This window comes from Podarcis filfolensis, assembly GCF_964270895.1.
Source record: "Podarcis filfolensis genome assembly, chromosome: 1".
In the NCBI taxonomy this organism is placed as follows: domain Eukaryota; kingdom Metazoa; phylum Chordata; class Lepidosauria; order Squamata; family Lacertidae; genus Podarcis; species Podarcis filfolensis.
Genome location: NC_139604.1, coordinates 63995779 through 64009679, shown reverse-complemented (window position 1 = coordinate 64009679; position 13901 = coordinate 63995779). Strand labels below are relative to the sequence as shown.

Genomic DNA, 13901 nt, shown 5'->3' with positions numbered 1-13901 from the left:
AGATGCTCTCCAATAAGTGTGCACAAGCCCCATTAAACATTATGGAATTATATCTGAGTAAACTTAAACAGCTATCTTAGATCTTAAACCAATTTGAGGGGTTTTGTGGTACAGTCAAGCAGTATATAGATGTTATGAAATAAAATATGGAGTCAGGCCATTTAGTTTGTTTTGCACATTTATTTCTAACTAATCGGCTGTAGCTCTTCAGGGTTTCAGATGGGATATTCTCAGCTCCACCTGGAAATGCTGATAGTTGAATTTGGGACCTTCTGGGTGCAAAGCAGATGTTCTACAACTGAACTGCAGTCCTTCTCTGGTTCATATGAATAGTAATAATTAGTAGTTGTATGTATGTATTCAGTGTATATCCTGCCCTTCCTCCCAGAGGAGCCCAGTCTGCAAGACTTGATGAAACAAGATGCAAATCTTGTAGTTTAATTGTGGTTGCATTAATTATAACAAATAATCCACTTTTGGAAGGCTCCCAAAATATAGACACTTACCAGCAGTTTTCTTTAATTATTTTCGACTGACAGTGCAGACGGTCTCTTAAAATGCTCTTGCTTCTTAGGTATAATTCTTTGCATACTTGACTGGCTTTTTAATAAGCACCGGTATGTACTATTGTAACTGATGGGGCAAGGAAGAAAAGAAATAACTGTCAGTCCTTTGTTGAGAACCAAATTAATATTGGTTGGAAACTAAATTATATTTTGCTTACAACTTGCTGTCAGTTACTCTTTGAGATAAAGTGGCTAATTTTGTTGCATAGCAGTAAAGTTTACATCTTCCGCTAAACATGTGCATATGATCCTTAAAAGGCCTAGTTCAAACAAGCCTTTGTTGGCTACAAATTCCGCTAGGGACATTGCAGAAAATCTGTCTCAGTTCTACACGTTTACAAAAGTAATTCTGAAATGAGTAAGCAAATGAAATTAGTAGATTTCAGGAATCTTGTTGATCACCATGTTGTTGGTTGGTGGTATTCAGGACAGTTACTGTGAAGGACTATGGCACTTACATAACATTAAGTATAACTTGATTCCCTATGAGGACCGAGTTGTGTTCAGGATTTCCATGAGTAGAACTCCCACCATAAGATGATCCCATCAGAGGAGGGAGTGGAAGCAATTCCTGCCAATACTTCCATTCCTCTGTACCACCTGAATATTCTGCAGAAGGTTGGGGGCCCCTCCAAAACATGGTGGGAAGTGTTGTGAGGAGCTGGAGGAAGAAGGTCCCATCTGTGAATGGAAAGAGCCCTTCCATTCACAGTAGGACAGTTCACTACACAACATGTTTTGTTTGTGGGTCTGCTTTATAAAAGGTTTGAAATATGGTCATGTTGACTGATATCTAATTTAATATACATTATAACCATAATCCTACAGATTTCTGGCAATTCACCTTGCTGAAATACTTCTGCAAGTGTTTTTGGAATTTGTTGACTGTTGCTGTTGGTGAAAACATGCTTATAAAAGCATTGTGTTCTACCTCACATGACTGAGAATTTGGTGTTAATACACATTGTCACTTACATTTTTCTTTAAACTACTTTGTGTAGTTTTAATGTTATTCTATGGATATTTTATTTATTGTATTTATTTTTATTATTTATTGCATTTTATGTCCCATCTTTTTGTCCAAGGAGCTCAAGGTGGCCTACATGGTTCTCCCCGCTCCTCAAATAATTCCCGCAACAACCCACTGAGCGGCAGTGACTAGCCCACAGTCACCCATTGAGCTTCATGACATAGTGGGGATTTGAACCCTGGTCTCATGGGTCCTAGTCCAACACTCTATAATCACTATAACACACTGGCTGTCAGTGTGGATAATGATGGGGGAAAGTCAAAGTAGAATTTAGCATTCCATCTATGAAACAATCTATTGCTGACTGAATTGGTCAAACTTTGTCTTATTATTTGATAGCAACTTCACGTAAAGTGCCTTTATTTTTAATTATGTCCCATATATTGACCATTCAGTAAACTTTAATTCAACTACCTTTGCAGGCTACATATCTTTAGAGGTTGCTTATAAGTTGTGATTATGGTTAAATATTCTGATGTTTGTCTTCTGGGCTTCTAAGTGGTACTTCTAATATTTTATATCTTTGAAGTAGGTATTTTGCTCTGTTACAGAGGTCATAACTACGTGTTGCACATGACACAGGACTGCTGCCAAAAATTGCAGCCCCATATCAAGTTCTTCTCTCCCTGCCATCCTTCATCCATATCCCATTTAATGCAGTCATTACATTGTCTGTCACCTCCCCACCCTCCCAGCTAATGCCAGTAACATGCAAGGCAGAAACTCAGAGTATTATATTGTCACAACATGGAATAAATTATCCTAAATGGGAAGACAGGGAGAACTTGAGAGAGAGGACTCTTTCAGCAGCCTCATATTGGGTGTAAAGTATAGTTTTAGTATTGTTGCAGTAACTGTTGCTCCGATCACTCCTGCATGTTTAGCTGTTTTCTTAATCTTTCTGACCATAAGTTAGAAATACTTCATCTTAAATTTATGAAACAGTGAGCTGGCCCAGATTTGTGATGAATAGCTTTTCCCAAATGAGTGGCTTTTTCAGATTTTTGCTCTTACCTGCTTTTCAGTTTGTCATGTGATCTTGTGGGCAGAAGTAGGTAAGAATCTACAAAAGTAGGTAAGAATCTACAAGTAGTAATCTGGGTGATTTGCAGTAGATTTTAAAGAGTTTCTTTGTCAACAATAGCAACAACTTAAATCTCCACCATATTTATCATTGTTAAACCTTGCTAAAATGTAACCAAAATATATTTTGGAGAGTTTTGATATTGTGTATCAGAGGTGGAGAAACACTTTTTTTCTCATGGGACATTGATTTACAGGAAAGAAACAAAGAAAGAGCCAGAGTCCAGGGTGTTTCCTCCCTCCAGGCTCCCTTCCCGTGCAGCACCACCAAGGCTTCAGCAGAATCACTTTTCAGCCATTACACACTGTGCACATGAACTCTCTTAAAAGGGGTGGGTGGGTGTTATGCCACTGTCCAGCAGAAGCACCCAACCAGTTGCTTTCCTTGCAGAGCTTTCACTTGCGAAGGGCTGTTCTCTCTCTCTCTCTCTCTCTCTCTCTGTGTGTGTGTGTGTGTGTGTGTGTGTAAAAAGATAACACTGTTGCCAGACAATGAACAAGCAAGAGACAATAGTTTTCCATTTCTGCTGTAGAAAATCCAGCTGTGAGAAGAGGAAGCCTCCCTCCTTCCCTGTAGGCTCCTTACCCTAGCTCAACAAAGCAGTGGACCTCTCTCCTGTAGACTGTCTTCCTGCACTCGTCTTGAACAAGCTGGCAACAGATCTGTGAGGCCTTTTTGGCTCTCTCTAACTTTGACCAGCATCATGCCAGCCTGCCTTCGTTCTCTGAGCAAGACTGCTGCAGCTCCATGTGGGCTTTTACTTCTTTTACTTCCACTTCACCTGTCATGATTCCGAGTATTTTCCCTCTGGGGTGACTCCCTACCCTGGCAAGGTGACAGTTGCCCTGTATGTGCTTTCCAGCCCTTTCCTCCTTGCTCTGGCCTACATGCATCCTTTGCCAGAGCCATATATTGTGGCTACTGCAAAGATACTTCCCATAAGTTCTGATCCTTAGTGTCCCCCCCCCCATTTTTTCAGGAAACAAAATTTGGATGAAATTGCACACTGGTTTGTCTTAAATTCAGAGTGGAGCAAAGGGAAGAGCATGAGTGATACTCATGCTTGTAATGCCAAAATATGGTTTGATGCTGACCTGCTACAATATGACATCCAAGTCACTTAACTAGTCATATGGACAATTTTCTAAAACCACGCTCCAGAGTATACATGAGTATACTTTCTGGGTATATATGAATTGACCACCCACTTGTCAGTTCTGATGTCATGACATCTTCAGCTGATGAACTGTTCAATTCTGTCTACATAGAATTCTGCCAATGCATAACAGAATTCCCTACCTGTCAGCTGCCATCACCGACCCAATAGGGCAGAGTTTTCCAAACTGTGTGTCGTGACACATTAGTGTGTTGGCTGCAGTGTATAGGTGTGTCATGCTAAGACTCTTATAAGGGGTTAGTTTAACCTCTGGTTTGCTAATAAAACTGAATTACTGTGTCATGAAATGATATGTGTCTGAAAAGTGTGTCACCAACATGAAAAGTTTGAAAAACTCTGCAATAGAGTGATGCCAGTTGATTGACAGGAGATGGGTGTGGTTTTGGGGAGATAGCCTCTCAGACTAAGATTGACTTGCATGCCAAAGGCTCCCCATACGTGCCTGTGGCCTAGGCCATGCCCCTCAAATGCATAACAATGACAATACTGCTTCCTTGCCTGGATGGAGGCATGTGTTTGTATAGAAACCCCCAACTTCTGTGTAGTTGGAATGTATCCCTACCGTACAAAGCAAGAGTTGCACCCATTATTTCACTCACTTTTGCTTCTGATCCTGCCCACAGGAGTAATTTCTTGAGTTTCTCTCTTCAACACTTGCAAATGATTCATTTTATTTATTTATTTACAAGGGAAAAAAACGGAGGGAGGAATGAAAAGCATGCTTAAGCACAAGTTCTTAAAGTTACATTTCTTAGAATGCAGTTAAGAGCAGCAACTCCTTGCAGATGTCAGTATAGAGATATTTGATCTAGATACATTACAAAAGTAATAGAGAATAGAGGGCAACTCTGCTATGTACAATGATGCATTTATTCAAGCTCTAAGTTCATTTTTTCAAAAATTGTGATTGGCTAAATAAGTTCTACCTCTAGTATTACAAAAATGAAATATATGAACTATAACATAGGGATTTTAGTTTATGCTACTGTTGTTTGGATGTTTGTTAACGAAGGGGAAAAAACCATATATCTTACACATTCTAGGATTGACTTTTAGTCTGCTGAGCCCAATTCAATAGGCTTTCAGTGGAAAATAACAGAGAGAAATGTATTTCAACTTCTAAAAGCAAGTCCATTCCATAATACAAGATGGTTGAAACCATTTTTAAATGTGATTCAGAAGTGGTTTATGCTGTAATTGGCTATTAGTAAAAATAATATACAAAAATAATACTATTCCATGAAAGTTGCTTTGGAAACGTATCAGCATACTTTTAAATTCTTTGTATTGTCTTACAGGTGGATAAAAGATCTCGCAGATGGCAGATAACAGGTAGGTTCTGAAAAGTCCTGAAAATTATGGGTCTTTAAGAATTAGTGGTAAACGTTTTGCGCTTGTCTGATTGATGTGTGATCACTGACACATGCAGTGTTTTCGGCACAACCACTATGCAAATGGGGAGTTCCCTGTACTTGAGAAAATCTTTCACTGGACTTAATAAAACATATTTTCTATACCGATTTTCTTTGGTTAAGACGTGGTCCCTCTAACGAGTCAGGAGATGATGACCATTTATTAAGTTTATATCCTGCCTTTCTTCCCAGAGGAGCACTGCAAATGACAAAACAGCAAAACAACACAATTGAAAAGCATTAAACATTTCTGAAAATATATAATTGAAAATGTTTGTGCTTTTTTTTCTTCTAATCTGTGTGAAATTGGTAGGTCTGTGTAGCCCCGTTACTGGGTCATGTTGTGTCAGGGAGTGATGGTCAGTTTATGGTGCATTGTACATTCTTGATACCCTTAAAACATAGAACATGTGGGTCCTTCCTACTAAGGTTTTTTTTTTGTTCTTAGTTACCCATGGGAAGCTTACTGAGAATTTTTAGAACCTGTGCTTCAAATTGTGTACTAGCGTTATAGCCAAACTACTATTCACAAAGCAAGAGAGGAAGAATAGGTCCTGAAACAGTAGTGGTCCAACTTCTTGGCAGGTGTATAAAAATCCAACTGAAAATATAAGAGTGCAACTCCAGGGTACAGTACAGTTAAATATGCAATTCCTCATGTTTTATGATGTGTTTCCCTCTGGTCTTAATTAGAAATGTGAAGGCCAGGCATGCCACAAACTCCTGATTTGTCTGTCTCTTGAGGCATCCATACTGTGTGCCATAGGAGCCAACTCCTAAGGAGCAAGATCCCTTCAGCCCCCTCAGTAAAATATTTGAGGGGGCCATCCCCCCTCCCAGTGGAGGGGCATTGCTATTCAAATGATGTATGTGAGCCACATCCAGTTTTAGAAACTTTGATATATAAGCTAGGTGCCAAATAGCTCCTTAAACCAGGGTTACAGTATAATTTTCTCCAATTGCCTTTTCAAGTTGGAAATTTAGAAATAGTGATTCCTAACCAATGAAATTCTTCTGGCAAGCTGTTTGGAAATATGTGTCATGGGAATCTTTCCACACACACCTAGAATGCGGTATAATTGACCTAACAGCATCTTTAGCCTTTATCCTGTGTACAGTCTTGGCAAAAGTAATGGGAAATTGAAAATCTGATTTATTTTTAAGTGCCTATTGTACAAGTTCATTTGAGTGTCAAAACTGCCAACAAGAAATTGATATCTTTACTAATTTTTAAAATACCAGTTTACATTGGGTTGGATCCAGAACTTGTCCTGTCAAGAATAGAAGGGCAGCCCTTTGGAACAATGGACTACAGAGGAAAGGAGGAATCATTTAAAGTTCTGCTTTTTAGTCCTCCCAACCACTCAGTTTGAGTGGCATTCCAGTGAGCGTTACCCTGGATCCACCCCATTTACCAAAGCTTACTTGATTTAAGTTATATTATATTATGCAAATATCTCTCAAATATGTTTTTGCAGTAAAACAGAAGATGCTGCCTCAGATTCTGTGGAAGCTGCTAAAGGTACCGGTGATAAAAAAGGTAACTGATTAAAATACTATGTTTCAAAAGTATGTTAAAATGCAGAATGAGTGTGTGGTTAGGGTTTCCAGAGATTGTTTTTATCCCTTTAAAAGCTCTGAAGGTGAGAGAAATTATGCTGCTGCTGTGCATCCTATCCTGGTTTTTGTGACTAGCTCCTTCCTGCACCTCTTCCTGATTGGGTAAAAGTTATGTTTTAGTGGACAGAGATGGCAGAGCAGCAGGAGCTGTGACCACTGTCTTAAAGGGTATGCCAAGAACTTCCTTGTGCCTTCTGTTATGTTGCATATACATCAAAGGTCTGAATCAGAAGGTTCTTGAAGACTGCTCGCCAGGTTTGCACATTTTCTCTGGAATTCATATCTTTTCAGGAACTGAGATAATACCTTCATATTTGGGCAACTAATTGATGCTGGGTATGAATAGGGATGGTTCTTTAATCCTGGCCCCAGAGTAAGAAATCTGTTTTGATTACATGTTCTGTTTTGTGCACTGGGCCTTCAAGGATAGAATTGCTTAAAATTCCAAAGAAATGCAGCTTAAGTTGCTGGGGACAATAAGGGAACTTGAATGAATGGGTAGCTTTTGACCTGTACTTTGTACCTCTGAAGAACTTTTCTTCAATGTCATCTTATTTCCATCATCCACAGCTTTTGTAATTTGAACGTCTTATATTTCCAGATAGATTCATTGTTCCTTTGGGAGCACAATACCCTATCTAAGAATTCCCTGGTTTGAATTTTATGTGGAAATGATGCCAAAATAAATGCCTAATAAAATTATACCGTTATAGTGAGATTTGTTTAAACTCTTCTTTTACAGAAAAGTTAGCAGACCAGGTAATGCAGAATCCACAAGTCTTGGCAGCTTTACAGGAGCGACTTGATAATGCACCTCACACTCCTTCCAGCTACATTGAAACGTAAGAATGAGAAACACCACTTGTCACAAGTGAAAGATTCACTGGTCCAAAAATGCACTTGCCACTATTAGGTACATTTGTTAATTTGATTTGGCAAGCTCAGCCTGAGGTTAAGGAAAGCCTCCAGCCTTAGAGAGGGACAGGAAATTTCTCTGAATTCTTGAGATACTTGGAAAGTAGTGAAAATCTTATTATGTGGAGGAAGCTAGATGCTGCTGCTATGTAAATTCTAAATAATTTTGTTCCTAGCTTACCAAAAGCAGTAAAAAGAAGAATTGATGCCTTGAAACAGCTTCAGGTGAAATGTGCCCATATAGAAGCTAAATTTTATGAAGAAGTTCATGATTTAGAGCGAAAATATGCAGCCCTGTACCAGCCTCTCTTTGATAAGGTAAGGCATGTAAATTTCCTTGCAGTCTTAACTAATATTAAGTGGAACTATGCTTCATCTTCCTGTAATTGTAACAGCTCCTATCATTGCGAGGGGGCTAAAACTGGGTTGTTCTTTGCACTGTGTGGTTGCTATTTTATTTCTGTCATCTATATCATGAGAACTTGCATATAGCTATCCAAAGTGTTCTCAAAGCCTGACTACTTAGGTGTGTGTTTAGCATGTGTTGACAAAAGGGAGGTGAGAACAATAGGCAGAGTGGTCCCTCTAAGACAGCTGCTAGATATATAAAACTAATGTTCCTGCTGTTAGTAGCCTTTACCTAAAGCAATAACTATATTAGGGCTTTACTGTTAAGTCTTAATTCTATAATTAATTATTTTGGCATTTAGAATACTGGTATTCATTTATGGTATAGTTATTCAGGATTCCTCTGATCCTGGTCAATTTCATGTTTGAACTGTTCAGCAGCTACACAGCTGTAATCTGCACTTCATTTTCTCTTTTTAGGCATTATAGTGTATTTAGATTTTGTTCAGCTAAAGTAACTTTTCTTTTCTTTTTACTTTAATTTACAACGTTCAAAGGATATTTGTTGTTCTGTACCTTGGTTAGAGTATCTAAAATACCAGAAACCTAAGTCACTCTCAGATATTGTTTGATGATAAAGTCATTTGGGTGTTAGATTTTAAAAAATGAAGCATATTCCTAATATTTCTGAGATAGTAGTTTATACAGTTCCTTAACTCATTTGAGCATACAATGGGAACCACCATTTTCCACAGCACTCTCCAGTGTTCTTGGATAACCTTAGTATGTTCTAACTTGTCTACAATTTTTATACTAATTACACAGAGAAGGGATTTTATCACTGGTGGTGCTGAACCCACAGAGGCAGAAGCAGAATGGCACAGTGAAAATGAGGAGGAAGAAAAACTTGCCGTAAGTAGAATTTGCTTCTGAACACAATTACTAAAATAATTTAAGCTGTGATGTGTAATATTTCTAGTAAACTCTTCAGAAAACCTAATGAAGTGATCTAATTAAAATAATACCTGTCCTAGCAGAGCACATCATGAGCTTGAGTTACCAAGATATTTAGCAGTTTTTCTCTTTCTATAGCTGCATATAATAGCTGCATGCCTAATGAAATTGGCTAGGAACCTGCTTTGATCTAGTCATTTGCACTGTTCGTAACCTGTTGACAGCCTCTTCTGCTAATGGGTTCCATTCCAGTGCTACAGTAACACCCAGGATGAGAAAAAGCAGGCATTTTTTGCATGTCTGTTATCTTCGTTTTGGGGACACGTCATTATTGATCTATTTTATTTTTGTCTTTCCTGCCTGCTTTTCAGCAAAAGGTTCAGGACGGGTTACAGCAACTCAAAAGCAATAGTTTTATTCAACACATTTTAGGGAGGATACAAAAAGATAGGGTACTTGATGCACCTGTGTTGTAAGGGAGCTTCACATTCTTAGGATCATCACTGAGAAAGCCCTCTCACAAGCTACTGCTGCCAGAACCTGTGAGATTGGTGGATCTGCCAGAGGGCCTCCTCCAGTGATCTTAATCTCTGAACTGCTCTAAAAGGGAAATAGTCCCCTATTTTTTATTACTGTGTCTGCATGCCTCCTGAAATTCTCCCAGTTGACTTACAAAGTATGAAAGAGTTCAGGTTTGGAAACCTTAGTGCTTTATTACTGTATAGTGGGTAGGGGGCATTCTGGAGAGTAAGAAAATGAAAATGTGTCCTTGTTAAACTATTTTTAGATGCTTCTTTTTGGTTTTTTTTTAAATTAGAGACTAATTTACTTTTGCATACCCTGGAACTCTCCAGAATATGGAGAAACCATTGCCTCATTTTTTTTAGGGCAAGTGTGCCGGGGGTGGGGTGTCATTTTGTTTCCAAACTGATAGGCGCAAAACCACCCAAGGTTATATTTTTGCCCATCATAGCATTTAACAAATAATAATAAACAAAATACACAGTCACAGTACATACATTTCAATGATATATATTGAGAAGTTATACAAATTTACTTAAATCTTCTCAGAATCCATAAATCACCATGTGTCAATGAGATATAATGTATGACCCAAGCTGTTTACTTGTGTAATAAAGCAATACCAATCTGTGTTAAAATTGCTATTTTTGCCTCTTATAGCCCTTAGCCTCACAACCACCCAAGTTTTGTTTTAGATGCAAATACTTTTTATAATGACAATGTTTCTGCATTAAAAACATTAAAAGAACACCTAGGAAATGGGGCATTTGCATTTTACAAACAGCTTTGAATTTATTTGTTGACTAGCTTCTGGCCAAAACCTTTAAAGAAGTTTCTCTCTTTTCTGTTATTAGGGAGATGTGAAAAATAAAGTAGTAATAGAAGAAAAAGAAGCAGGAGCAGCTGAAGAGACAAATCCCAAAGGAATCCCAGATTTTTGGTTCACAATATTTAGAAATGTAGATATGCTGAGTGAATTAGTACAGGTAATGCCTATAAAAAGGATGTTTGTTAATTAGTGTTTTTACATGTCATGCTATCTCAATTCAAATACCAACTGATAATGATAAATACGAACAGGAAAGGGATCTGTGGCAGATTTGCCTGCAAATAAGTATTAATGAACATGTGTTCTGGTTCACTCATCACATTAAAATAGTATTGCTCATGCTGCTCAGAAGTCCTCACTTCACTTGTCTCCCACTTTTCGCTGCAACAGACCATAAGCTTTGACTTGTACTGTTGTCCAAACCTGCTTTCATGGGTTTGGACTACAAAACAAGTCTAGGCTTGTTCCAGCATGTCAAGAGTCAGGAAGCAGCAAAACGGACTTTGGGGCAGCCTGCATCAGCGCATGTATGTGTGAGCCCAGGCCACTGTCATGCTGTTTGTTAGAATTTTGCCAGGCTTTTCTAATTACTTTACAACTTGCAGATTTCAGTAAGCTACTTCTCTCCCTGTTTTGGCCTTTTCTTGATTTACCTTCTCCTTATTTGCTGTCTCGGTGTTGTCCAAAAATTGGGGTCTCTCATCTCTCCTCTTAAATTAGTGCACACCTAATCATATATCCCTCTTGACCTTCTGAGATACATTTATTATTGAGTCAACTGTATTGGGAGTGGGGGGGTTAGTGTGTTAGTAAATATATAGAGTTGGCTGAAGAACTATCTGAAGCAGAAACAGTTAACTTGAAATTGAAGATGTTATCTAAGTAAACTTGAGAACTTGCATTGGAGGCATTTGACTCCTTATGAGATGCCAGCCATTTCTTTCATCTTAATCATAGCTTTACCATTTTTGTTTAGGAATATGATGAGCCAATTTTGAAGCACCTGCAGGATATCAAAGTAAAATTTTCTGAGCCAGGACAGCCTATGGTTAGTATGATTTAACTTCTAAGAATTTAATATGATTTAACTTGTGAGGGGCATGGTATCCATTAATAGTTTGAGTGTGGAGGATTTCCATTTTTATCTTATTGTATCAAGTTTCACTTTAGAAGACGAACTTCTCAGCTGTATATCCCACTGGGGACTTCTTTTTTAGATCAGGCATTAAAAACTACAGTTATAATAGCACCACCTACTGACAATTAATGAAACAATGTTTTAAAATAATATGAGCTTGTACTTGAATTAGGTCTTTTATTAATCCTTTATTGAAGCATGTTTCTTATATTGATATAAACTAAAACAAAAACTTTACCAGCAAAGAAACAAAATAAACAAAAATGGAGCAGGGAAGGAAAATAGGGAGAGATGTTGGTCAGTGTTCATAGGTTTTGCTCATTTTCAATCTACGCGAGTATCATAAGCAAAATAACTGAACTCGGCAAGGGATAGAGTTCAGTATAGGTTTGGTAATCATTTATGTAAACTTAAGATGTGCTGCTAATTCATGGATGGTGAGTGAGTATAGGTTTCTTCTGCCATTGGTGGGTTGTTGGGACTGTATTTTAGTTTTCCTTTGTTGCAAAATGTTACATGCAACAACCAGCAAAGTGAAACTAATCCATTTCTGCTGTCCTGGGGAAAGGTTCCAAAAAATAGGAGGATCCTTTTGTTCTGCTTCAAGGACCAAGTTAATACAATGACTCAAGAATTGAAAAACTAGACAGAACCACTTAATATGTGTTAAGAAGTCTTCTGTATCATTGCTTCCCCATCAAGGAAGATACTCTTAACATATTTGAACTAGTTTTAAACAACCTCCACAGAGCAAGGGAAGATGCAGATCTTTCCTAGAACCTCATTTAGAATGTTAATGGCATTAATTAGTGAATTAGGTTCTCTGGGAGCTGTTTCTGTTGGGCTGCATGCAGTGAAAGTAGCTAAAAATATATATTGCTTAGTGGGCCACTTCAGAGAAACTATTCAGTAGTCCACTGCTCTTAGTGAAAAGTTTTGCCCAGTAAATAGAGTTTTATACTGTATTGATCTAATAGAAGCACTCGGAGGAAGTTGTGCTCAGTAGCATTACATGGCTTCACCTTCAGAGAGTTGACCCCACATTATTAACAACCTCGGCTTTGATTTTCCTTGGAAAAGTTTTAAGTTGGTTACACTGCTCAGTCTTCTGTTAGTATCTTACATGCTGGGTTTGCATTTTACTTCTATTTATATGTTAAAGGATTAGAATTACCTTTTTAAGAGGGTGGGAGAAGCTTTTATCTGCTCTCTAGTGAGAACTAGCTCTAGTAATATAAACAGAAATCAGTGGCTGGAATAACTGTTCATATGGCATCCTGTTGTTCCTGGAAGTACTCCAAGCTCTTGACTTTACTTGGCACATAAGAGCAGTTTGCCACTAGAAAACTAAGCAATATGTGAGAGTTCTGTTAGAACATACTTAAGCTTCTGTTCTTTGAATGCGCTGTAGTGAAGCTTTTATCCATATTGTGGTTACTTAAGTAAAGTTGTAATTCTCTCCTGGTTGTCAGACCTGAAATAAGATAATTGATTTTGGATTATTTTTCACCAAAGGTTTTGCAGTTTCATGCTTTTCTTGAACAAGTTAGCAGTTAACTGCTCCTTTGACACAACCATTCAAGAAGGGTGCAAACTGCCTCTGGCTCACATGGGGGTGTTTGCCCTCCATTTTTCTTGTAGCTTGGAAATGTTAGCAAATTATTATGACAGTGGCAAGAAGGTGGAATAGGTAGCAACAGTACAAGCTAATGAGGGAAATGCCTGGTGACTAGTTCTGAAATAATTTCTTCACTTGAGCAATATATAATCAAATAATTCATTTGAAGATGTTTTCAAATGCTTTGACTCATTCTCTAAACCATTTTTTTGGGGGGGGGGGGTCTGATACTCTGCTGTTCTTACCTGCCCTGCCATTGCTGCTGACTAAAGCAATAGATAGCACTTGTGCTTTTAGATATGAATGTAGGATGTTTATGTCATTGTCCCCCAACCAACGTTAAAGGTTGTAGCCAATTGGTGTTCCTCCACTGACTGAAGCCTGGTGGAGTGAGCAATATGACCTTTGGCAATTCCCCACATCCTATCCCCCCTTCCCCAAAAAAACATGGAGTCAGGGGAGGTAGCACAGGGGAATTGTTAAAGATGGCATTAATCCATATTTCACTCACAGAAGGCTCTTTGGTCCAGCAGAGGCTTTTATCAGCTGAGGGACATCAGTTGGATACAGCTTTAAATGTTTGTATTCAACTGTCATAGTTTGAGCTGCCACTATGCTGGTTCTTGTCTGCCCTGTATGTGTGCATATCTGCTTGTGAATTAAGTGTGCACTGTATTAAGATTAGCCT

General features: G+C 38.3%; 1 protein-coding gene across 4 annotated transcripts in view; it reads left to right on the top strand.

Annotated features, from left to right (window-relative positions):
- NAP1L4 (nucleosome assembly protein 1 like 4) overlaps nt 1-13901 on the top strand; it is a 36395-nt gene that overhangs the window by 1734 nt on the left and 20760 nt on the right. For 2 of the 4 annotated variants that reach the window (XM_083588656.1, XM_083588658.1), the window contains exons 2-8: nt 5156-5189; nt 6748-6809; nt 7632-7731; nt 7981-8122; nt 8978-9064; nt 10483-10614; nt 11434-11505. In XM_083588656.1, coding sequence (XP_083444782.1) covers nt 5176-5189; nt 6748-6809; nt 7632-7731; nt 7981-8122; nt 8978-9064; nt 10483-10614; nt 11434-11505 — 609 coding nt within the window. In that variant the 5' untranslated portion in view covers nt 5156-5175. Of the gene's footprint in view, nt 1-2621; nt 2672-5155; nt 5190-6747; nt 6810-7631; nt 7732-7980; nt 8123-8977; nt 9065-10482; nt 10615-11433; nt 11506-13901 lie in introns of those variants that run through there. The other 2 variants (XM_083588657.1, XM_083588659.1) reach the window with 2 other exon arrangements.